This window comes from Geotrypetes seraphini, chromosome 4, assembly GCF_902459505.1.
Source record: "Geotrypetes seraphini chromosome 4, aGeoSer1.1, whole genome shotgun sequence".
Lineage (NCBI taxonomy): Eukaryota > Metazoa > Chordata > Amphibia > Gymnophiona > Dermophiidae > Geotrypetes > Geotrypetes seraphini.
In genome coordinates this window covers 233,232,611-233,258,996 of record NC_047087.1, presented here as the reverse complement: position 1 = coordinate 233,258,996, position 26,386 = coordinate 233,232,611, and the positions used below count along the sequence as shown (strand labels likewise).

General features: G+C 47.2%; 1 protein-coding gene and 1 long non-coding RNA gene across 5 annotated transcripts in view; one reads left to right on the top strand and one right to left on the bottom strand.

Moving 5' to 3' along the window:
* RASSF4 (Ras association domain family member 4) overlaps positions 1-26,386 on the top strand; it is a 276,069-nt gene that overhangs the window by 198,832 nt on the left and 50,851 nt on the right. For all 4 annotated transcript variants that reach the window (XM_033943461.1, XM_033943459.1, XM_033943460.1 and 1 more), the window contains exon 4: positions 23,530-23,675. In XM_033943461.1, the coding sequence (XP_033799352.1) occupies positions 23,530-23,675 (146 nt within the window). The remainder of the gene's footprint in view (positions 1-23,529; positions 23,676-26,386) is intronic.
* The window catches only part of LOC117359960, a 45,817-nt gene continuing 24,762 nt past the window's right edge, over positions 5,332-26,386 (bottom strand). The window contains exons 3-4 of the long non-coding RNA XR_004539328.1: positions 23,522-23,662; positions 5,332-5,796 (exon numbers count right to left, since the gene is read on the bottom strand). This is a non-coding gene — a long non-coding RNA (uncharacterized LOC117359960). The remainder of the gene's footprint in view (positions 5,797-23,521; positions 23,663-26,386) is intronic.

The following is a 26,386-nucleotide window of genomic DNA, read 5'->3' as shown; positions in this document are numbered from 1 at the left end:
GATGGCATTGCAGTAGGGGAGATGAGGCATCTCTCCTGCCGCGATGGTTAAGTTACCGGGCCGCTGAACTGATGGCGCCAGCGGCCATTAGCTCAACGGCCCCTTTTTCGGCACTTAGACCTGGTTTTATTTCGTCTAAGTCAAAAAGGTCTAAGTGCCAACTAGGCAACCTTTAACTGTTTTGGTTATACCTGTTGTACGCCTAGGTGTAGGTTGGCCCACCTCCCGCCTACTGCTCGCCCTTTCCCCTCCTCTAAACACACCTCTTTTCTCTCTGTGCGTTTAGAGGCAGGGGAAAGGCCTAAGCTGTTTTTAGATACGTCTAAAAACCAGCTTTGGTTATGGGTACTTGGACGATCAGGCTTTTTGATCGTCCAAGTAGCGACTTAGGACACTTTTTAGACATTTTTTTTTTAATTATTATTATTATCCCCATATTGCTTTATTTAGGGAAGGTGTTTATAAAAGGTAGAAGAAATAAAAGAAGCCACACTGCACATGCTCCATGCATGTAAGGGGCGATGTCTTGATGACTAGCATCACTTCTGTTAAGTGGGTTACAGTGGTAGCCATTGTCTTGGATTTGTAACATAATGGGACAATCCCATGGGCACTGCCATCTTAGATTTTCAAAGATCTATTTATTTAGAAGTGCTTTGATTTATTACCGTTTTGTTCTCCATCTTTTTCTTCTGTGTTTGTGCATTATCATGTTTTTGTTTATTGTAAATGTTTTGATTGTACCCCACCTTGACCCAAGGTGATTTGGCAGATTATAAAATTATTAAGCCAGCACAGCTAAAAGAGTGTTCAACAATTGCACTGGCAGAAAATGGATTGTTCAGTCTGAGTAAAATGTTCCTTCAAATCAGGCCAGGTTGTAATATTACTGATATCTTTTGACTGGGTGTGCAGATGTTGATCAAGGGAATATACACCTGAAATACTTCTGTATAGCAAAAAATATATCATCATCTATATTAGAAACAGTGTGGTCTAATTCATCACTGGCATCTGCATTTTTAACTTCATCTTCATTATCATCATCATATTGGCCAGTTACAGAGAAGACCTTCACGAAGTTGGAATCATTGTCTGTTCTAGTAATTTTTCATTTGATAGAAAACTCAGTTTGAATATCTTTTGCGAACTGATGCAAGAACATCAAATGTGTAGGAAACCTTCAGTCTTGGGACCAGATAAGCTGGCTTCCTTTCTAGAACATAGTCAACCCAATGTAAAATTTTCTTTGGATATCCAGCAATCTGTTGTGCTAGAGACATGTCAGTTCAACAAGAATTGTTACCAGCCTCATTTCCACCTCAAAGCGACCCAACTCATTACTAGTTCAACATACACTGTTCAACAGTCTATATTCACTAAACAGCAAAATATAAGATGTTTGCATGATGAGGTTTGCAATAGCAAAATCCTCTTCCAGATTTTGCTGTTTGATTTGGTTTACTGGGAAATGGTCATTTACATATTCTGCTTTTATTTTTACTTTTAATGGCAAGCATCAAACGTATGTAGATAAAAGCAGTGAAAATTGATTAAATTATTACTTCAATAAAAGTAACAATTTTACTTAAGTACAGTAGTTACATTTACTTCGGCCTCATTTAGAAAGCCCCGAAGCCCTTTAAATCTCTATGGGCTTCAGGGCCGTTAGCGCAGCAACCGTTAGCGTGGCTTTGTAAAAGAGGCCGTTAGTTACTATACATCACTGGCATTGAGAGGATGCAGTTAGTTAGAAGTGGGGAGGATAAATTGATTGGGATAATTTAAGTGATAAATGAGGAGGTGGAAAAATTACTTTACATTACATTAGTGACTTTTATTCCGCCATTACCTTGTGGTTCAAGGTGGATTACATAAGGGGTTATCTGGACATTTCCAGAAGAGTTACAGAGTTGAGCGGGTTGCTTTGGGGGATTGAAATGAGATGAAAAAGAAGATTAAGACAGAAGGCGTTAAAGGAGTGTATGATGTCAGTCATGATGAGATGCAGAGGAAGGTGAAAAGTAAGTATAGTACTCCCCCGATATTCGCGGGGATTCTGTTCCAGGAACCCCCATGAATGCTGAAAAACCGCGAATACGGTTTTTAGCAGGGGAGATAGGAGAGGGCAGTCGGAGCGCCGGCGAGTGAAGGAAATCACTCGCAGTATGCTTTGACCGCCTCTTCCTGTACTAAAGTCGGGTCTCACCAATCAGTAGCTGGAATAGATTGAAATAGTGGAAGCTCAAAATGCACCAGAGAGACCGGATTACTGGAGGCTATACAGGATTCCTTCATGGATCAACTTGTTAGAGAACCAACAAGAGGCAATGCCACTCTGGACCTAATTCTAAATGGGCTAGGGGTCCTGCGAAGGAAGTGGAAGTAGTGGGACCGTTGGGAAACAGCGATCACAATATGATCAAGTTCAAAGTTGAAGTAGGAATACTGAAGGGAAAGAGAACCATAGCGACAACTTTTAAATTCAAGAAAGGAGACTACAAAGCGATGAGAAGAAACTCAGAAACACCTCAAAGAAATGGCAGACTGTAGAACAAGCCCGGTCTTTATTCAAGGATACGGTGATCGAGGCGCAAAATCAACATATCCCAAGATTCAGAAAAAGGTGCAAAAAGAATCGAACAAAAGACCCAGCGTGGATAACCAAAGAAGTGAAGAAAGCGATTGGTGATAAGAAGAATTCATTCAAGAAATGGAAAAAAGGCAAAACTGAGGAGAACTGGAAAGAGCACAGGAAGTATCAAAAAGAATGTCACCGTGTGGTCAGAAAAGCTAAAAAGGAATATGAAGAAAGGCTAGCCAAGGAAGCACGAAATTTCAAACCATTCTTCAGATATGTTAAAGGGAAGCAGCCAGCTAGGGAGGATGGATGACGGAGACAGGAAGGGAGTGGTGAAGGAGGAGAGAGAAGTGGCGGAAAGCCTAAACATGTTCTTTTCGTCTATTTACAAAAGAGGACACATCCAACATACCGGAACCTGAGCAAATCTTCTAAGGAGACCAAACAAATAAATTAACATCCATGGAAGTAAGCTTTGAAGACGTACGTAGGCAGTTAGAAAAATTAAAAACCGACAAATTGCCGGGCCCGGACAGAATCCACCCTAGGGTACTGAAAGAACTAAAGGAGGAAATAGCGGAACTACTACAGCAAGTTTGCAATCTATCCCTGAAAACAGGAGTGATTCCGGAGGATTGGAAGATAGCCAATGTTATTTACGCCCATCTTTAAAAGGGATTAAGAAGTGACCCGGGGAATTACAGACCGGTGAGTCTGACCTCGGTTCCAGGGAAAATGGCGGAAGCGCTGATAAAAGACAGCATCGATGAGCATTTTGAAAGAAATAAACTTCTAATCAAAAGCCAACATGGCTTCTGCAAGGGGAAATCATGCCTAACAAACTTACTACACTTCTTCGAAGGAATTAACAAACGGAGGACAAAGGGGACCCCATAGACATCGTATATTTAGATTTCCAAAAAGCCTTTGACAAGGTACCCCATGAGCGCCTATTTTGGAAACTGAAGAACCATGGGGTTGATGGAGACGTACATAGATGGATCAGGAAATGGTTGGTGGGTAGGAAGCAGAGGGTAGAACTGAAGGGCACTACTCGGACTGGAGGAAGGTCACAAGTGGTGTTCCGTAGGGGGTCGGTACTCGGACCGCTACTAGTCAATATATTTATAAATGACATAGAAACAGGGACGAAGTGTGAAATAATAAAATTTGCAGATGACACCAAACTATTTAGTGGTGCTCGGACTAAAGAGGACTGTGAAGAACTACAAAGGGACCTGAACAAGCTAGGGGAGTGGGCGACGAGATAGCAGATGAAGTTCAATGTAGAGAAATGTAAAGTATTGCATGTAGGAAGCAAAAACCTGAGGTACAGCTATACGATGGGAGGGATGTTATTGAGTGAGAGTACCCAGGAAAGAGATATTGGGGTAATAGTGGATAAGACAATGAAGCCGTCGGCACAGTGCGCAGCGGCCGCTAAGAGAGCGAATAGAATGCTAGGTATAATCTAGAAGGGTATTACAAGCAGAGCGAAAGAAGTTATCCTGCCGTTGTATCGGGCGATGGTGCATCCGCATCTGGAGTACTGCGTCCAATATTGGTCACCGTACCTTAAGAAGGATATAGCGATACTTGAGAGGGTTCAGAGGAGAGCGACACGTTTGATAAAGGATATGGAAAACCTTTCATACACTGAGAGACTGGAGAAACTGGGGCTCTTTTCCCTGGAGAAGAGGAGAATTAGAGGGGATATGATAGAGACTTACAAGATCATGAAGGGCATAGAGAAAGTAGAGAGGGACAGGTTCTTCAAACTTTTGAAAACTACAAGAACAAGAGGGCTTTCGGAAAAGTTGAAAGGGGACAGATTCAAAACCAATGCTAGGAAGTTTTTCTTCACCCAACGGGTGGTGGACACCTGGAATGCGCTTCCAGAGGGCGTGATAGGACAGAGTACGGTACTAGGGTTCAAGAAGGGATTGGACAATTTTATGAAGGAAAAAGGGATAGAGGGGTACAGATAGAGAACTACTACACAGGTCCTGGACCTGATGGGCCGCCGCACGAGCGGCCTGCTGGGCACGATGGACCTCTGGTCTGACCCAGCAGAGGCACTTCTTATGTTCTTATGGTGAGTCCCGAATTTAGTACAGGAAGAGGTGGTCGGAGCATACTTCGAGTGATTTCTTTCACTCGCTGTCACTCCGGCTACCCTCTCTTGCCCGGTCATTCGCGGTCAGAAAATACTGCGAATGACTGGGACCGCAGATCACGAATGACCGGGGGAGCACTGTATTGATAAACAGAAAAGAGAAGACGGCAAGAAGTAACATGAAAGCAATAGCATAGATGTCAGGGATGGAAAGAGATGGAAGAAACCTGGAGAAAGGAAAGAATCCTAGGTAGAAGGGTCAAGAAAGACACACATGGAAGTGAGAAGAAACTGAAAACAGTGTGATGAGAGAAACTTATTGTCAATTTACATCACACTGGAATTTTGGTTATCAGCTAAAGTTTGTAATTGTGTATTTGATGGAAATGATTTGTTATAGCATTGTAAATATGGATGTGTCACCACTCTGTTCTAATCTGTTCTCTCTGCTCCATTGTTTAGCAGATGTTATTGTTAACTTAGGGAAAAGGAATTATGGGTATACTATAACTTTCTCTTGTTTGTGTATGTTTATTCAGACTTTATATACTGCTATTACTGGCTATGCAGATCAAAGTGGTGTACAATTATAGCAATAAAATTATTGAAAGGAACTCCATAAATAAATAGCAATAAAATTATTGAAAGGAACTCCATAAATAAACAGAAAAGTAAACATTCACAAGAAAGGAGACAGCAAGAGAGTAAAAGGATACAGTTGGTAGCAAAAGTGGAGATTCTGGATCTGTGATACACGAGATCATTGTCCTTTTGAAGCCAACAGTTAAAATATGCTCTGTCTATTTCTTTCATGTTATACTGAACAAAAAGTCTATTGTCTTTAGATTTTCATGCCACACAAGACAAGAGAGTCTTAATATGGGGGAGGCGTGGATATATCATGTGGTCAGTCCACTTTGGCTTGCCCCTTCCCTATTTCTGTCTAGAGGCCATGGCTGTGAATCACAGGCCTGCTAGGCTGACTTCTCTTATTAGATTTCTGTACCTCCAAGCAATGAGAGAATTTCCCTTTAAATTTTAAATCTTCTTTCTCCTGTGTCAGATGTCCTGTTGATACCACATGTGAACTCTGATCCATCTGAGAAGAAGAGAGGAGAGAGATATAAGATGGAATGGCATTCGGGTTGTTATGTACCCTGTACACATTAATCTAATAAGATAAATTTTGCAAAATTCACTAATGGGCTTGATGCATGTCCTAGGGATGGGGGTTAGTGAGGGTTGTGCCCCAATGATTCATGCTATCCACTTTCAGGCCATTTATTTCCTTCAGAGTTGCCATTCCCAGTAAAGAAAAATGGTTTGCTAACCAATTGGTTCATAAATCCCAGTATATGAATTGTTTATGTAGCTGCTCAGGTTTGCAGCCCTTGGTCTATTGATGTAAGAAAAGGAATGGTAGCAATGAAACAAAATTGCGCTGTGAGTAAAAGGGCCATAGGCCCTGATTCTCTAAACAGTGCCCAACTGCTAGATGCCCTTGAACATAATTGTTCAAGGGCACCATTTATAGAATCATGTCTAAGAGATCTTAGGCACACTCCCATTTAGTCCAGGGTTTTCTTGGCCTAAATGAGGACACCTAATTCAAACTACACCCAATATCTGCCAAGAATCTGCCCCTAACCATGCCTACTTGCTGGTAGGTACCTTAGAGTAGACACCTACCTCAAAATGGTAAGTGCCTACCAGCTAATCAATTTTTTAAATAATTTTAAAATTGCTTTTTAATGGTGCTTTCAATTAACAATGCTGATTAAGCCAATTAAAAAAAACTTAAGCGCCTAGATTGGCTAGGTGGACCAATCTAAGCGCTTAACTTAAATTGCTGATTAATCTGGGCCATAGTGCCTTTGCTTTGGTCTTGGCACTGAAAGCACCTACAGAAGGACCTTAGATCACTGCTAGAGGTGATAAATCTCAGATATGTTACAAATGTTCAAGATAGGAAATTCTTTTGGATGTCTTTGAGAAAGTATAACTTATCTGACGGTGTCTGTCATTTAAAAATTGTATAATTCATAAAATCTTTTGCAAAAAAAATCAACTACTAAGGTTTCTACATTTTTTTAATCATGATTATCATGAAAATTTTATGGCAATTAAAATTATTAATGCCACTAATTCTATGCTAACTGTCCAAGTCCACCATGGGCTGAATTGAGAATTCACTCACTCCCCTCCACCCAAAGAACCCCCACCCCAGACCTCCTCCAAGAATATCCACTACCCCCTGTAGCCTCCCCCCCACTCCCCAAGGCATACCTTAGGGATGCCCTGGTGGTCTAGGACAGTGGTTCCCAACTCTCTCCTGGAGGACCATGAGAGAGATCTGCATATAATGGAGGTGCCAGGCATGCAAATCTGCTCCATGCATATTCATTAGGGCTATCATGAAAACCCAACTGGCCTGGTGGTCCTCCAGGACAGGTTTGTGAACCACTGGTCTAGGGTAGGGTAAACAGGAGTGATCCCCATTCATTTCTGCTCATGCCAGCTCTGGGTTCAAAATGTCAACTATGACCTCCTAGCAGTAGTCTCGGGAGGGGATGGATACTCTTGGGGAGAGGCTTTGGGAGGGTGGATACTTTGGGGAAGGGTTTTTTTTTTTGGGGGGGGGGCGGGGGAGGGGGCTGGACACAGGGGAGATCAGCAAATCTAATCCTCCACCCTCTCCCAACATATTCAGCCCTCTGCTTGTTAGCTTTTTTGCTGTCCTTATTTTACCTTAGCTAACCAGGTAGCAAGCTGAATATAACTACTATTTGGGAAACTGTTATACTGCCCCGGAGCACAATTTAAAAAATGTGATTTATTGCAATCCTTAATGTGTGGAATCCTTAATGTGTGGAAGAAGGCCTTAATGTGGGGGAGAAGTGGGCACGCCACAAGCTCAATCTACTTTGACTTGCCCCTTCCCTACTTCTATCTAGAGGCCATGGCTGTGAATCACAGACCTGCCAGGCTAAGTTCCCCTTATTTGCTTTGTGCGCGTACCTCAAGCAATGAGAGAAAATTTCCCTTTAAATTATAAATATTTCTCTCCATACCACATGTGAACTCATCCACCTTGAGTACTAAATGAAGAGTTTAAGGGTGGAGTCAAAATGGCATCAGAGAAGAGAGAGATTTAAGCTAAAATGACATCGTTATTCTGACTCTGTTGTTCAAAGATACTTCTTGTGTGTCCTGTATACATGATTGATAAATTTTGCAAAATTTACTAATGATCTTGATGCAAATCCTAGTTTGAGTGTCTAGGGATGTGATTAATGGGAATGAAAGGTTTTAATTGGATGATTAAGTTCAATTAAAATTTTTGATCGAACAGCAGCTAAAATTTTATTTACCTTTTTAGAGAAGTAATTGCAATCTAGGTCACTTTGGTATTTTGATTAACAGTAACACACTTTGCAGTACATGACTTGACACATTAAGATACTTGTTTCTTTACACTAGAGATTCTGAATCATCCTTCCTATTTGTTTTTCCTATAATCAAGTAATTGCAGCATTTGATTTGCAAGGTCACTGGTCCAGCTTTCCAGCACTTCCTCTTTGGTGCACAGCATGTGTAACAGCATGTAGGAAAAGGGTGTTCATTCACTTCCTCTTGCTAGATTTTGTGGGTGTCAATAAATATTTATAATATTATACAATGATTATAATAAGTAATAAACATGTCAACAAGTATTTTATTGATTTTAAAAATAGATAAACAAAATTTACAATAATCACAAGAAATATACGAAAGTAATTAAAGCAAGAAACTATCTAGTTGCACCTATCACAGACGATATTCTGATTCTTTCAATGGTATAAGGTGGACATCTATGTTTACAGTATTTATAAAGAAGAGACAAAGACATCTGATAAGGACTTAGCATTACCAGCAACCCTGATTAAAACTGTGGCGCTTCCGTTAGATAAAACATGGTTATTAAGACTTTACTTTAAAAATAGACACAAAATTTTTCTTGGTTGTAAAGTACAGATGTTTCCTGATCTTACAAGGGAGACACAGAAGCGTCGCTGTGAATTTCTTCTTTTGAAACCTGGGGTTACATCTTTGGGGGCTACCTTTTATTTGAGACATCCATGCAAATGTATAGTGTGTTACCGTTCTGTTAAGTACCGTATTTTCGCGGATATAACGCGCACCCGTGTAAAACGCGCACACGTGTATAGCGCGCAGAAATCACGATGATATGTACAAAAACTTTTGTATACCGCGCTCACGGGTATACCGCGCATGATGCCCGACGCTCCTTTCGCCCGCCCTGACTTTCCGTGCGCTGTCCCGACTCTCCGTTCACCCCCCCTGACTTCCGTGCACTGCCCTGACTTTCCGTGCGCTGTCCCGACTCTCCGTTCACCCCCCCTGACTTCCGTGCACTGCCCTGACTTTCCGTGCGCTGTCCCGACTCTCCGTTCACCCCCCCTGACTTCCGTGCACTGCCCTGACTTTCCGTGCGCTGTCCCGACTCTCCGTTCACCCCCACTGACTTCCGTGCACTGCCCTGACTTTCCGTGCACTGTCCCGACTCTCCGTTCACCCCCCCTGACTTCCGTGCACTGCCCTGACTTTCCGTGCGCTGTCCCGACTCTCCGTTCACCCCCCTGACTTCCGTGCACTGCCCTGACTTTCCGTGCGCTGTCCCGACTCTCCGTTCACCCCCCCTGACTTTCCGTGCACTGTCCCCCCTTGAAGTCCTGTCCCCCCTTGAAGGTCTGTCCCCATCCTGAAAGCCTGATGTCCCCCCCCCCGACGTCCGATACATCCCCCCCCCCGGCAGGACCACTCGCACCCTCACCCCGAAGGACCGCCGACTCCCCAACAATATCGGGCCAGGAGGGAGCCCAAACCCTCCTGGCCACGGCGACCCCCTAACCCCACCCCGCACTACATTACGGGCAGGAGGGATCCCAGGCCCTCCTGCCCTCGACGCAAACCCCCTCCCCCCAACGACCGCCCCCCCCAAGAACCTCCGCCCGTCCCCCAGCCGACCCGCGACCCCCCTGGCCGACCCCCACGACACCCCCACCCGCCTTCCCCGTACCTTTGTGTAGTTGGGCCAGAAGGGAGCCCAAACCCTCCTGGCCACGGCGACCCCCTAACCCCACCCCGCACTACATTACGGGCAGGAGGGATCCCAGGCCCTCCTGCCCTCGATGCAAACCCCCCTCCCCCCCCAACGACCGCCCCCCCCAAGAACCTCCGACCGCCCCCCCAGCCGACCCGCGACCCCCCTGGCCGACCCCCACGACCCCCCCACCCCCCTTCCCCGTACCTTTGGTAGTTGGCCGGACAGACGGGAGCCAAACCCGCCTGTCCGGCAGGCAGCCAACGAAGGAATGAGGCCGGATTGGCCCATCCGTCCTAAAGCTCCGCCTACTGGTGGGGCCTAAGGCGCGTGGGCCAATCAGAATAGGCCCTGGAGCCTTAGGTCCCACCTGGGGGCGCATCCTGAGGCACATGGGCCCAACCCGACCATGTGTCTCAGGCCGCGCCCCGAGGTGGGACCTAAGGCTCCAGGGCCTATTCTGATTGGCCCACGCGCCTTAGGCCCCACCAGTAGGCGGAGCTTTAGGACGGCTGGGCCAATCCGGCCTCATTCCTTCGTTGGCTGCCTGCCGGACAGGCGGGTTTGGCTCCCGTCTGTCCGGCCAACTACCAAAGGTACGGGGAAGGGGGGTGGGGGGGTCGTGGGGGTCGGCCAGGGGGGTCGCGGGTCGGCTGGGGGGGCGGTCGGAGGTTCTTGGGGGGGCGGTCGTTGGGGGGGGAGGGGGGTTTGCGTCGAGGGCAGGAGGGCCTGGGATCCCTCCTGCCCGTAATGTAGTGCGGGGTGGGGGTAGGGGGCCGCCGTGGCCAGGAGGGTGTGGGCTCCCTTCTGGCCCGATATTGTCGGGAAGTCGGCGGTCCTTCGGGGTGGGGGTGCGAGTGGTCCTGCCGGGGGGGGATGTATCGGACGTCGGGGAGTCGGCCGGGCAAGAGGGCTTGGGCTCCCTCTTGCTCCGATCGTGGATGCGGGTGCGGGTGGGAGCGCGTGCGAGCGGTCGTTCGGGGTGGGGGTGCGAGCGGTCCTGCTGGGGGGGTGAATCGGGCGTCGGGCGGGGTGGGAACTATGTTTAAAAACTTTTGTATACCGCGCTCAGGCATATAACGCGCGAGGGGTATGCGCGGTAGGTAAAAATGCGTATAACGCGTGCGTTATATCCGCGAAAATACGGTATGTATTCTTTGAACCTTCTCAATTGACAACTTTTGTAGCAATGTCTCGACTGGATGGAGGAATATCTTGAACCCTATATATAATTATGAGATCTCATTTTCATGCTACAGCTTTAGCATCTTGCAAATTCTTGTTTTCTTTAATTTTTCGCTATTTCTAAAACTTGGATCTAGAAGGAGGACTTGAGCATAAATAGTTAAATAATGTTTTCTTTATTGGATGTAAAATTTATTTTATTATTTTATGTTATTATGACTATTGCTTATCCCAGGACAAGCAGGCATGATATTCTCACACATGGGTGACGTCATCTACGGAGCCCCAGCGCGGACAGCTTTTCAAGCAAACTTGCTAGAAGTTTCAAGTTTGCACACTGCACCACGCATGTGCTAGCCTTCTCGCCCACTAGAGGGCGCATCCCCACCTCGTGGTCCTCAGTTCATTTTCATCCGCGGAGCCAGAAGCCCTGTGGATAATTTGTGCTCGTATTGCCTTCTGTCGCCGCGGCTGTGTGCGGAATTTCGACGCGGTCGCTGCGTTAATTGTGTTTTCTTTCTTTATTTTCTTCTTTTTCAAAAAAAAAAAAATAAAAAATCTAACTTTTCCGTTCGCTCCGGGGGCTCCCGGTAGCCGTGGCCGAGGAACCTCGTTTGTTCCCGGCCTTGTTTTGGGCCCATGTCCCGGCCCGTAACGGGATTTAAGAAGTGTGGTAGGTGTGATAGGCTTTTGTCCATCACTGACCCTCACAGGTGCTGCCTTAGGTGTTTGGGGCCCCATCACCCGACAGCATCGTGCCCTAAGTGTGCCACCTTCCAGAAACGGGCCCTTACTCGTCGCAAGGCCCGTATGGCTGATCTCTTCGCCGTCGATACCCCGACGGGGAAGGCCTCGAGCTCGGCCTCGGCTTCGGCCCCGGCCTCGGCCTCGGCTTTGGACCCCTCGGCTACCTCGAAGCCGGTTGCCTCGCAGAAGCAAGCCCCGGGTAAGTCTCCACTTCCTTCCTCAGTTTCATCTACCAGGAAGCCATCCTCGGGCTCTTCGTCGGCGGGACCGTCGACCTCGGCCCAGTCCAAGGTGTCGAAGGGGTTAGCCCCGAGGGAATACTCAAAACCGAGGTCGCCCTCTGCGGAGCGCCCCCAGGTGTTGCCTCCGGGTCTCACGATCCCGGCGTTCCAGGAATTGCTTCGCGCTTTAATTTCCTCGGAGCTCTCCGGGGCCATTGAGACCTTGCAGCAGGCTTCGGCCTCGACTTCGGTCTCGGCGGCCCCGCAGTTGGCGACCTCGGCCTCGGGCACCGGCCTTTCAGCGGCCGAAGCTCCCTCGGCCTCGACCTCGACGCTTCCCTCGGATCCGACCTCGGTGAGACAGCCTGAGGTCAGTGTGCGGTCCCGAGACAAGCAGCGCCGGGTACGCCGGATCTCATCGTCCTCGTCCCCGAGGTCTTCACGGGGTTCATCGCCCTCGAGCAAGCCTCGGGCGAAGCACCGCCTCAAAAAGGCCAAGCGGTCTCGAACCTCGCCTCTGAGGAGTCGTCGCTCGACGACGCCCGAGGGCGGGGCTTTGCGTGTCGAGGAACTCCGCCTCGACAACCCCGATCTCTTACGGTCCCCGATCCGGGAGAGTTCCCGTGCCTCCTCGCCGGGGCGGAAGGGACGGGCCTCCATACCCCGTACCCCGGGGGGTTCCCCCAGGGGGTCTCTTCGGCGGACTGTGTCCCCGACCCCTTCGAGGTCACGAGATCGTGCCTCCTGGGGTTCGGGGTCCGGGGGGCAGTTCGGGTATTCTCGCCAGGCCTCTCCCTTCGGCTCCGTTGAGAAGTCTCGGTCACTCTCTCCGCCTGCACGGACATCTTCTTTTTCAAAGTTTGTCCATGACATGGCGAAGGCTTTGGGGGTGGACCTGTCGGCAGGGTCACACTATACCAAAGAATTTTTGGAGGAACAGGATTCTCCTGCCCCTCAGCGGGAATCTCCCCGCCTCCCGCTTAACAAGGTCCTCCTTCAGACCTTGCTGCGGAACCTTGAGACCCCTCTTACAGTGGCGGTAGTGCCCACCAAGATGGAATCCAAATACCGGACTCTTCCCCCTAAGGGGTTTGACAAAGGACAACTCTCCCATCAGTCGCTCCTGGTGGAGTCGGCTCTTAAGCGTTCGCAGCCTTCTAGAGTCTCGGCTGCTGTCCCCCCTGGGAGAGAGGGTCGGACCCTCGATAAATTCGGCCGTCGTCTGTATGCTAATTCCCAGATGGCCACGAGGGTCCTCAACTATGCTTTCGCCTATTCTTCCTACCTCAGATCAATGGTCAAAGATCTGCCAGATTTTCAGGGGGTGATCCCGGATTCACACAGGGATAGGTTTGCCACTTTTGCGTCGAACCTGTCCCAACTACGATTCTATCTGTTTCATGCGGTATATGACGCTTTTGAGCTTGCCTCGAGGGTCTCGGCTTGTGCGGTAGCCATGCACCGGCTGGCGTGGCTACGGACCCTCGAGATGGACCCCAACCTGCAGGAGCGATTGGCCAATTTACCCTGCGTCGGGTCGGAGTTATTCGACGACTCCCTGGAGGCGGCTACCAAGAGGCTTTCTGACCAAGAGCGCTCTTTGGCGTCTCTGGTTCGCCCGAAGCCTAAGCAGTCGCCTCAGAGGCCATTTAAACAGCCACCTAGGCGGTATCCTCAAAAATCGACACCGGCCTTTACGAGACCTCCACCCCGCCGCCCAAACCAACAGGGTAGAGGGGGGCCCCCCCAAGCCCGCTGCGCAGGGGGCATCCAAGCCGGCGCCGTCCTTTTGACGGGATGAGCGGCCGGGGGCTGGCCCCCGCCGCGAAGTCGCCCAACCCCCTCCCCATCGGGGGTCGGCTCACGGCTTTTGCCAGGGCTTGGTCAGGGATTACGTCAGACGCATGGGTGCTCCGGACCGTCTCAGAGGGCTATTCGTTAAACTTCTCCAGGCAGCCTACAGACATGCCTCCCGGGGCGTGCCCGTCCAATCGGAGCCAGTTGACCCTTCTCCGAGAGGAAGCCAGGGCCTTGTTGAGCCTCCGGGCGGTCGAAGTGGTGCCTCTAGATCAGCAGGGCCAGGGATTTTATTCCCGTTACTTTTTGGTCCCAAAAAAGACCGGGGACTTGCGCCCCATTTTGGACCTCCGGAAGCTCAACAAGTTCCTGGTCAGGGAGAAGTTCCGTATGTTATCGCTTCCGATTCTGTATCCTCTTTTGGACGAGGGGGACTGGTTGTGCTCCCTGGATTTGAAGGAAGCGTACACCCATGTTCCGGTGCATCCCGACTTTCGGAAGTTTCTAAGATTTCAGGTCGGGGAGTTGCACCTGCAGTACCGTGTACTACCCTTCGGTCTGGCTTCGTCCCCTCGGGTATTCACGAAATGTATGGTGGTGGTCGCGGCTGCTCTGCGCTCCCGGGGGTTGCAGGTCTTTCCCTATCTGGACGATTGGCTGATCAAGGCCCCGACAAGGGAAGGAGTTATTTCAGCGACCCAACAGACTATCACGCTTCTTCAGGGTCTAGGGTTCGAGGTGAACTTTCCCAAGTCTCACTTGCGCCCGACTCAATCCCTCCAGTTTATAGGAGCCGTGCTGGACACGGTTCTCCTCCGTGCCTTCCTCCCTTCTCCACGGCTGGAGGCACTGCTTCGCTTGGGCCGGCAGGTTTCGCAACTGCAGGTAGTGTCGGCTCAACGTATGATGGTGCTTTTGGGGCACATGGCATCGACGGTCCAAGTGACCCCATTTGCCCGGTTGCATCTGAGGATTCCTCAGTGGACCTTGGCCTCGCAATGGCGTCAGGACCGCGACCCAGTATCTCGACGTTTGACTGTGACTCCGTCTTTCAGACGCTCGCTCCGTTGGTGGACCAACTCTACCAATCTGTCCGGGGGTTTGCTCTTTCGCGTCCCTCCGCACCGCAAGGTCCTGACGACGGACTCTTCGGAGTATGCGTGGGGGGCTCATCTAGACGGTTTACGAACGCAAGGCCTATGGTCGGCCGCGGATCGTCGGTGTCACATCAACGTGTTGGAGCTTCGTGCCATTTATCTGGCTGCTCGGGCCTTCGGTCACCTCCTGCGCGATCAAGTGGTTCTCGTTCGGACAGACAACCAGGTGGCCGTGTATTACGTAAACAAGCAAGGGGGGACGGGCTCTTGGCCTCTGTGCCAGGAAGCCCTGCGCCTTTGGACATGGGCCGTCTCTCAGAACATCTTCTTGCGGGCGGTTTACATTCAGGGGGAGCTGAATTGTCTGGCAGACAAACTCAGTCGTCTCCTCCAGCCGCACGAGTGGTCGCTGAACTCCCGGGTTCTACGCGAAGTCTTCGACCGCTGGGGGACTCCTCAGGTGGATCTGTTTGCTTCACCCGAGACTCACAAACTACCCCTCTACTGTTCTCGGGTGTACTCCCGGGACCGTCTCGAGGCCGATGCTTTTCTTCTCGACTGGGAGGGGAGGTTCCTTTATGCGTTCCCTCCTTTTCCTCTGATTTTGAGAACGCTGGTTCATCTAAAATCGACCAAAGCTACTATGATTCTCATTGCGCCTCGTTGGCCAAGACAGCACTGGTTCTCCCTGCTTCTTCAACTCAGTGTCAGGGAGCCTCTGCTTCTGCCTGTCTTTCCCTCTCTGCTGTCTCAGAGTCGGGGTTCGCTGTTACATCCCAATCTTCAGTCTTTACATCTGACGGCTTGGTTCCTTTCCCCTTGACTTCGATTCCCGTTTCTCAGTCAGTACGGGAAATTTTGGAGGCCTCTCGGAAGGTCTCGACTAGGCTTTGTTATTCCCAGAAGTGGACCAGATTTTCATCCTGGTGCTCCTCGAACCACCTGGAACCGAGTTCGGTGCCGGTGTCTTCGGTGCTGGAATATCTGTTGCACCTGTCGAATTCTGGTCTGAAGACGACTTCCATTCGAGTGCATCTTAGTGCCATTGCTGCATTCCATCAACATCTCGAGGGTCGTTCCCTCTCTCTGCATCCTCTGGTTTCTCGTTTCATGAGGGGTCTTGTGAATGTTCATCCTCCTCTCAAGCCTCCTCCTGTGGTGTGGGATCTTAATGTGGTCTTGGCTCAACTGATGAAACCACCTTTTGAACCTATCGATAAAGCTCTTCTTAAGTTTCTTACTTGGAAAGTGGTCTTTTTGATTGCGCTCACGTCCGCTCGTCGGATTAGCGAGCTACAGGCTTTGGTTGCGGATCCTCCTTTCACTGTGTTTCATCATGACAAGGTGGTTCTTCGCACCCATCCCAAGTTTTTGCCTAAGGTTGTGTCTGATTTCCACCTCAATCAGTCCATTGTTCTTCCGGTATTTTTTCCGAAGCCCCATTCTCATCCTGGTGAAACGGCGCTTCACACGCTTGACTGTAAGAGGGCGTTGGCTTTTTATCTCCAACGTACTAAGTCTCATCGGAAGGTTCCTCAATTGTTTTTGTCCTTTGATCCTAATCGGGTAGGACATCCGGTTTCCAAGCGTACCTTATCCAACTGGTTAGCTGCTTGTATCTCTTTTTGCTACGCTCAGGCTGGTCTCCCGCTCTCGGGTCGAGTTACGGGGCACAAGGTCCGGGCGATGGCAGCTTCGGTTGCTTTCCTCCGTTCTACTCCTATGGAGGACATATGTAAAGCTGCCACCTGGTCTTCGGTTCATACGTTCACCTCCCACTACTGTCTGGACTCCTTGTCCAGGAGTGACGGCCGGTTGGCCAGTCGGTGTTACGTAACCTGTTTTCCTAAATTGCCATCCTCCCACCTACCCTCTTTCTGGTTGGCTTGGAGGTCACCCATGTGTGAGAATATCATGCCTGCTTGTCCTGGGATAAAGCACAGTTACTTACCGTAACAGGTGTTATCCAGGGACAGCAGGCATATATTCTCACAACCCGCCCACCTCCCCGGGGATGGCTTTTCTTTGCTTGATATGGAACTGAGGACCACGAGGTGGGGATGCGCCCTCTAGTGGGCGAGAAGGCTAGCACATGCGTGGTGCAGTGTGCAAACTTGAAACTTCTAGCAAGTTTGCTTGAAAAGCTGTCCACGCTGGGGCTCCGTAGATGACGTCACCCATGTGTGAGAATATATGCCTGCTGTCCCTGGATAACACCTGTTACGGTAAGTAACTGTGCTTTTCTGTACAAGTGGTAAGCTTAAATTTAAATTGAAAATTAATAAAGAAATAATTAATAATAAAGAAGAGACAAGACTGAAAGAAAACACATGGGATAGCTTTAGCTTCATTCACATACAAATGATGTGCAATTATCAACAGGGAGATATCCTTTAGATAGAAGGGATTTAAGGCTCTGATTGGCCAAGGCCCCTCCTGTGGGAGAGGCTTTAGGTGCCTGGGCCAATCAGAGCCTTAGGCCCCTCCCCGATGCATCCCAGGATGCACTGGGAAGGAGAAGGCCCACCATTTTGAAGAGGTGGGCCTTCCGGCCAGAGGGAGTAGGCATCCCTCGGCCTTCCTGAAGAAGGTAGGGGGAGTCATTGGGGGCACAACAGCAGTGACAGGAGGAAGTGGATATCACTTCTGTTGCCAGGGGAGGGTTGCTTTGTGGCAGTGGGCATCCTGCTGCTGGGGGTGTGTGTGTCAAGAGGTTGTTTTGCGTCAGCGGGAAGTAGTGGGTATCCCTCCCGCTGCCGAGGGGTCATTGTTTGGTGACAGGAGGGAAGTATGCATCCCTCTTGCTTCTGGGAGGGGGGGGGTTGTTTTATGGCAGTGGCGGGATGGAGTGGGCATCCTTCTCCCTGCAGGGGAGATGTCGGGGGAGAGGTTGTTTGACAGCAGTGGCAGGAGGAAGTGGGCATCCCTCCTGAGGATTTTCGATTTTGGGTCTTTTTTTAAAAACATTTGCATGGGGGGAGGGGTCTGAGCTGTCAAACCTTACTTTCCTGTCAGTGCCTCAGCCAATCAGCACTCAGGCACTGATTGGAAAGTAAGGTTAGGACAACTCAGACTCTGCTGGACAAATTTGCCTGCAAATTTACTACAGCGAGGTTAGGGAAATCATCCTGCAATGATAGAGAATCACCCGGAGTGCTCATTTTCATTTTAATGACCTCATCATACTACATTTGCATGGCAGAGTTTGAGACTGCTAGAAAGCTCAAAAAAGACCGTGGTGAGCTGTTTTGATAATTGTCGTTAAAATGCACGCTAAACCGGCTAGAATAGGTTTAGTGAACATCATTAGGGGCATGGTAAGTTTTGAGAATCTTACCCCTAGAATTATTTGACCCTGGAATGCCAGCATGCTTTTTAACATTTACAAAAGCCCATGATTGCTCTGGGAGATAGAAATCATATGGCCTGATATTTACTGGCAGTTTTCTGAGAGCAGATGCCACTCTTGTGATCAGTGCCACTGACCAAGACAATACCTGGATTTTCAGTGGCATTATCTAGATCAATACTTCTCAATCCTGTCCTGGGGGACCTCTAACCAGTTAGATTTTCAAGATATCCCTACTGAATATGCATGAACCATCAATATATACTAACTGTTGGGACTTATCTATATATATCAATAGCCTTAATATATATATATATAAATACAGTCAAACCTCAGTTTACAAGTAACGCGATTTGCGAGTGTTTTGCAAGTCAAGCAAAACACTCGAGCAAACTGTAACTCGCAAACCGAGCATTGACTCGATTTGTGAGCCCCCACCCGACCTGGGGAACCGGAAGTATTGCCCCCCCCCCCCGCGAGGCTACCGACGCTGCTGCCTCCCTTCACGATCGTCTCTTCCCCATCTACTGACCGGCCTTGTCCTTACCCGTGTGCCGCCGTAGTTAGAAATGGACTGCCGACAGTCTGCTGCTGAGCCTTGAGCATCTGCGCATGCTCAAGGCCTTCTGGATCTCACCCTCACTGAGATTCTCATGAGACTCGAGATCTCATGAGAATCTCGGAGAGGGTGAGATCCAGAAGGCCTGAGCATGCACAGATGCTCAAGGCTCAGCAGCAGACCGGCGGCAGGCACTTTCTATCATCGGCGGCACAGGGGTAAGGACAGGGCCAGTCGGGGAGGGATAGGGAGGAGGCGATAGCAGCGCCGGTGGCCTCAGGTGGAGCATGGGAGTCGGGGTGCATCCAGCAGGAGAGAGCCAGCACCTGAGTGATCCGGCAGAAGGGGTAGTGACATCCGGGGGGGTGGGGCAGCGTCCGGGAGCGGCAGGGCCAACAGTGCCTAATTGGGTTCGGTGGCGGCGGCAGTTTGCTTACAGCCAGCACCCTGGAGCCGGGGCGCACCATCACCCCCTGCACAACCCACAGTGAGAGGCAGCGAACATTAGTGAGGCAGCGAACAGCAGCAGAGGAGGAGAACTGGAGGAACCGCGTGGATAGGTCTATGGCAGAGGCAGCGGTGGAGGCGTCGCTAATGGTAATTAAGTTTTTGGGGATGTGGAATGAATTGTTCTAGTTTACACTAACTCTTATGGGAAAAGTTGCTTTGATATACGAGTACTTATGGATGCATGAAACAGATCTGCATGTCTGTCATATTCATTATATGCAAATATATTATGCATATTTAATATCTCAAGATAGATAAAGCTAATATGACAATCACTATATAATATCTAATATCATTTATTACTTACATTCAAAAATTGATTATCTAGCTTATCATTTAACATCACATTACATTCATACATAAATCAAACTGACGGAGCTCTCTAGTTCATTCAACCCAATTAAAATGTCTCCTTTTAAAGTATATTGAAATGTTCACCCGGATATCCATGAATTTGTAGCAAAACAATACTGACTACTGTTCATGGTATCTAAATATTCGTGACATTATGGAATGAAAGATTGAGTCAATTGAAGACATCTCCAACTAGCAACATCAATTGAAAAATTGTTTTGCTGCTAATTCACGGATATACAGGTGAACATTTCAATGCACTTTAAAAAGAGACAATTTAATTGGGTTGAATGGAGGGCTCCGTCAGCTTGATTTATGTATGAATGTAATGTAATGTGATGTTAAATAAGCTTTTTTTTGTTTTTTTGTTATATCATTTTTATTAAAGAGTCAACAAGAGAAACAAAATCAATTTTTGAATTTGTAAGTAATAAATGATATTTGATATTATATAGTGATTGTCATATTAGCTTTATCTATCTTGAGATATTAAATATGCATGATATATTTGCATATAATGAATATGACAGACATGCAGATCTGATTCATGCATCCATATGCACAAATATCAACATCAAAAGCAAAAATATTATTTTTTTTTTTGCTTTTGATGTTTATGTTTGTGCATATGGGTTTGAAATTTATGAACAACACAAGCATATTATATCTTATATATGCCTATCTTCGCACTCTGCATATTTCATTAGGGATGTGCTGAAAACCTGAATGGGTGGTGGTCCCCCAGGATAGGTTGGAAAACCACTGATCTAGATAATGCCTCTGAAAATGTCTACAAACTGGCATAGCCCAAACAATCCTGGATTGTGCCTAGGCAGAGCCAAGAGCTAACCTGGAGACCAGTAATATTCAGTTTCAGTATCTGAGTAACCATCCAGATAACATAAGACACCATAAAGCTCTCCTTAGGTTTCTGGAAAGGTCACTAGGATAGCAGCCCTAAATTTCTCCATTATCTGAGTGCCTCCTGTCTCTGTCTTTTACAGCCAGATAATGACATTGAATATCCAGGTATACCTTAACTGTAGTGACCAGTGTTTAAAATATACATTGACTACCATGACAGAATAGCAAGCTAATTAATAAAGCAGTTTATTTAAACATTTGCAAGAATAACTGAATAATCAGAAGTCTCTATACCTTGGGCTTCCTGTTGCACCACTTCTGTTGTGAACATTTTACTAAGTCAGAGAACAGCCAGATTTTATGGCCCATAAAATCTGTGACTTCAAAAGCATCTGTTATGCTTGCCACTCCTTAAGGGGCAAAGTGCACCATATTAAATATTTAATTGTTAGTTAAAATGAGAATCAACAGCTGAAATTTTTATAAATATGTAAAACTAACATGGTGGGTATATCTTAGTGCCTCTGTTACTCACATCATAGGATCTCTTATAACATTATGTTATTCCAGATCCCCATCCTAGGATCTCACAGCTCTAATCATGTATATACCACCTTCCCTCACTTACATCCAGACTCAGACTCAAAATCAATTTGGCTCATGATAACTAATCTCAAGTCCTTGTTTCCTAAATCCTTGTTCCCTCACTATTGCTAATCTAAATTACTAATTCTATCATTATAACAGTACTTTCAAAATCAAATTATGGGAAATATTGGCAACACTTATCTTCAAAGGTTGACACTGATTCCAGCGCTAGTAGGACTTAAACAACTCCCAACGCTCACCCTCATTAAAGTGTTACAATCTGAAAGACCTTCAGGGGAGAATTTCTACCTTCATTGCCAAACGGCAAACATGCACAACATAATTGAACTCATTAGTGTGTAACAATACTGACTTTATCTTTTGATTTCTTTTTTTTTTTCATTTAAAGTTTTTATTCATTTTTCATTATACAACAAGTTTATCATATAAAGTTATATGATCTCATAAAATACACACTTGATTTTCCTTCATGTATCACTGTAAATACAACATATCATTCTATAGTCATGTATTATAATATCTGAAAAAGTATATAATACATAATATGTATAACAATTATTTCTACCCACCCATCCCCTTCCCTCCCATTAAAAAATTGCATACAAATACAACCAAAATATTGATAAATTCATATATATTATGAGATGAATAAAATAATACCCACCCACACCCCCTCTTAACAAATAACTTATTATGGGAAAATGGTATCATTCATTAAAGAAGTCTGTTAATGGTCCCCAGATCTTCTGAAACTTACCAAAATAACCTTTCTTTAAAAAACTACCATAAAACCAATATATTATCGGGGGTTCGGGGTGCCGCCAGGGCAAGAGGGCTTGGGCTCCCTCTTGCCCCACATGTAATCGGGGGTTCGGGGTGTTGCCGGGCAGGAGGGCTTGGGCCCCCTCCTGCTCAATCGTAATAGCCGGGGGAGGGCTGATCGCTGCAGGAGAGATGGCTCATCTCTCCTGCCAGCGATGGTGATTGCCTACCCCCCTCCAAACCGCGGCACTTTGGGGTGAGCATCGCGACAGGGCATCTCCCCTACCAGCAATCCTCACCCCAAAGTGCCGCGGTTCGGAGGGGGGGGGGGTGATCACCATCGCTGGCAGGAGAGATGAGCCATCTCTCCTGCAGCGATCAGCCCTCCCCCGGCTATTACGATCGAGCAGGAGGGGGCCCAAGCCCTCCTGCCCGGAAACACCCCGAACCCCTGATTACGTGTGGGGCAAGAGGGAGCCCAAGCCCTCTTGCCCTGGCGGCACCCCGAACCCCCGATTACGTTCGGGGCAAGAGGGAGCCCAAGCCCTCTTGCCCCGCGATCCCCAACCCCCCCCCCCCCCACTGAGTCCGATGGAGCCAGGAGGGAGCCCAAGCCCTCCTGGCCCAGCGATCTCCAACCCCCCTTCCCCCCCATGATCTGGCCAGGAGGGAGCCCAAGCCCTTCTGGTCCAGCAACATCCCCTAATCCCCATCCTCCACTAAAATACGGGCAGGAGGGATCCCAGGCCCTCCTGCCCTCGATACAACCCCCCCACGACCGCCCCCGCCCCGATTGCACCCCCGCTGACCCACGACCCCCCCGCTGACCCCACGACCCCCCCTCCCCGTACCTTAAAAATAGTGGTCGGATGGACGGGAAGGACACAGACAGCGGCCAAGGAGAGAGAGAGAAAGAAACACAGACAGACACATCTATTCTAGCACGGGCTTAAAGACTAGTTAGGGAATAAAAGGTTTAGGTAAAGGATCACTTACAGGTCATGGACCTTCGGGGCCGCCACGGTAACGGACTGCTGGGCACGATGTACCCCTGGTCTGACCCGGCAGAGCCAATGCTTATGTTCTTATGTTCCACCTTCACTTATCACCTTTGCTATTACGATGTTTTAATGTATGTTATGTTTTCATTGTTGAGTAGCTTGTTGTACTATATAATATGTAATGCTAATTGAATATTTTATCATTGGGCTCCTTTTACTAAGCCGCGTTAGGGCTTTAACGCGTGGAATAGCGCACGCTACATTGCCGCACATGCTAAATCTTAATGCCAGCATTGAGCTGGAGTTAGTTCTAGAAGCGTAGCATGGGGTAATTTCCTGCATGCGCTAAAAACGCTAGCGCACCTTAGTAAAAGGAGCCCGTTGTTTTAATTTGTATTATTGTTCTGGTAATTTTGTTGTGCTAGTCATTACTCCATCCTTATGTGTCATTGAGTTATTTCCCCTGCTTTTATTTTAAAGTGCTCTGTTTTGCTTCATATTGTGGATTATTGTAAACCACTTTTGTGACCCTGCGATATAATAAATTGTACAAATAAATAATTGTTTATTTGCCTTTGTCAGGGATATATTTGCTAATATACAACTTTGGGTGAATTTTTTCAAAAGACAGTAAAAAAAATCCTAATAAATAAATGGTTTCTTACATCGATAGGAAGAAGGCAAGCTAATAATTGAAGGTCTTCTGAACATCTCTTGGGGGCTCAGACGGCCTATCAGGCTTCAGATGCAGGATGATAATGAAAGAATTTGTCTTCCCTCCTCTGGACAGTGGAAAGCAGATAAATCTGAATTAAATAGGTGAGTAAAAGGTAGTTTACCAAATATGAAAGAGAGCAAAAAATTGTTTTTTCCTAAATATGATTTTGTAGTTTGTTTTATTTTTAAACACCAGTTCAGTCTCTTATAACATTATTCAAATGCAGATAAGGGGCAATTCTATTAACTGCCCTAGAGGCAAGTGTCGCATAACATGCCTCAAAGGTGCCATTAATTGACAGGTGGCTATATGAACTAAGTGCTGTTTTATAAGGGAGCACCTAAGGGCTCCTTTTACAAAGGTGCGCTAGGGCCTTAACGCGCGCAGTAGCAAGCATTAAATTCCCAAGCGCGTTAACCACTACCGCCTCCTTTTTAGGAGGCAGTAGATTTTCAGCTACCGCGTGCTATAATTTTGTGCGTGCGCTAAAAACCCTAGCACACCTTCGTAAAGGAGCCCTAAGTGCAGTACCCACCTAACTGCAAGGGGTGTATTCATGTGGACAGAGCATGAGGCAATCATGGGTGTCTTTCAGTTATGTGCATAGTTTATAGAATACTATAAATTAGGAGTATCACTTGGTACATCAAGGTGAGCCAAATTATGCCTGAATCTTGATGCCAAAATGCCATTATAGAATTGGTGCTAAGCACACGGCATTGGAGTGCCTAAACTGAGGCACCAATTTGTAGAATTATCCCAATAATATATAGATCTTATTTGTCAACCTGCTACTGCTGACCTACAACTGCATTTCAGCCTTTTAACATACAGTTTAGTTAAATAATGTATTGCCCAACTATGTAAAATAAGAAAGAATATTCTGCAGAGCTTACCAAGATTTTACTGAGGGACCCTTTTACTAGGGTTACCATATGTCTGGATTTCCCCGGACATGTCCTCCTTTTGTCGCTGACTTGAGGCATCTAGGTGGATTTTTTATTTGCCCTCATAGGGCCTGATTTGTCCGGGTTTCAAGGTTGGGGGGGGAGTGGTGGCGTATGCTGTGGAGGGCTTCAGCAGTGTCAGTGGCAGCGCGAAAATGAAAAATCAGCGCTGTGCTGTTCCAGAGGACCCAGCTGCGGCAGTCATCATTCAGATGCATAGCCTCGTCATCATGCCGGCCGGTCACCTGATGTGCTGGAACCTCCTCTCTCTTCTCCTCCCTCCCACCTCGTGCACACATAGAAGTCCTGGAAGTCTCTTCACGGCAGAGGGAAGACTTCCAGGTTTGCGGCAGGCAGCATGTGAGAGTCACTACCAATACCACCGCGATATGAAGAAGCAAACCTTGATGTACAGAGGAGAAGAGAAAGGAAAGTTGGTGAAACAGGGGGAGGAAAGAGGTGAAAGGAACTTCAGGAAGGAATGGTGGTGGATCAGGGGGAGGTAAGAGGTAAGGAACCCTGTGGTATGAGGGGAGGGTGAGAAGAAGGAAATATGGTGACAAAGGAGGAGGAGAGGGAGACATGCATGGTGAGGGGAGAGGATGAAATTGCACATAATGGAGGGAAGAAAGGGGGAGAGGGATTTGACATAGGGCACAAGGAAGGAAGAGAGAAAGAGAGGTGTTAGGGGTAGATGAGAGGGAGAGAAAGATACACAAGAGGTGGAAGGGGATAAGGAGCAGAATGGAGTGGAGAGATGCCTGGAAATGGGAGTGAGGGAAGAGAGTGGGAGAGTGCTACAGGGAAGAGATAGGGAGATGCGAGGCTACGAGGGTGGGGAGGAGATGCTGGGCTATAAGGATAGAGGAAGGAAGAAGCTGAAAATGGTAGAACACCGTGCGGGAGGAGAGGGTGGCAAGGAAATGGATAAGAGGATAGATATAACAAAGGGTAGAAATATGGTAATGGAGGTACATTGAAGATAAAAGGGAATGCAGGGCTGAGGAAGGAATGAGATGAGGAATGGGAGAGAAGACGGAAATTTGATAGGTAGCTGAAAAGTGGAAAAGAGGAGAAGGGTAAGAAAGAGGCAGAAAAGAGCTAAAAAAGAATGATCAATATGCCTGAGGCAAGTGTAATGAGGAAATGCGAGAGTAACCACATGAAGGAGAATTAGCAGATAACAGGAAAGCAGAAAAAAATAAACTGGAACCAACATGATGGAAAAATAAAACATCCAGACAACAAAAGTAGAAGAAAAACTTTCTATTTTAAAATGTTGGGTTTTTTTTTTAGTTCAAAAAGTTTTATTGATTTTATAAAAGATGAAATACAAAGCCAACAATATGCGTGCTCCAACAAGGAGCACATTATAACAATGTCATTAACAAATGTGACGTGCATCCATAGTGGAATAATAATCATAAATGATTGAATGCATCAGAAATAAAATAGAAGTTGAGAAGACATTAGTTCAGGAAAAGGAAATAAGACATAATAGGTGCAAGTTCTAACAATGTACCAGAGTAATCAGTTTAAATGATCCAAGCATAAAATAAAGAAATTGACATAAACAATATTAAATGAAACATGGTAAAACCGGAGAGGTGCCTGAAATGAAAAGACTAAGGGTGAGGCAAGATACAAATTATACTAATGAGTGCAGTAGTCAAGGGTCTGATTTACAATATTCAAGCAATGGGGACCAAATTTTTGCATAAGAGGACATGGAATTATTGCGTTCAGCAAAATGACATTCATATTTCACGAGGAGACAAATTGAGTTCCACCATTGATTGACATGTAATTTAGTGGAATCTTTCCAATTGTGGAAAATAGTGGAGAGAGCAGTGAATAAAAGTAAA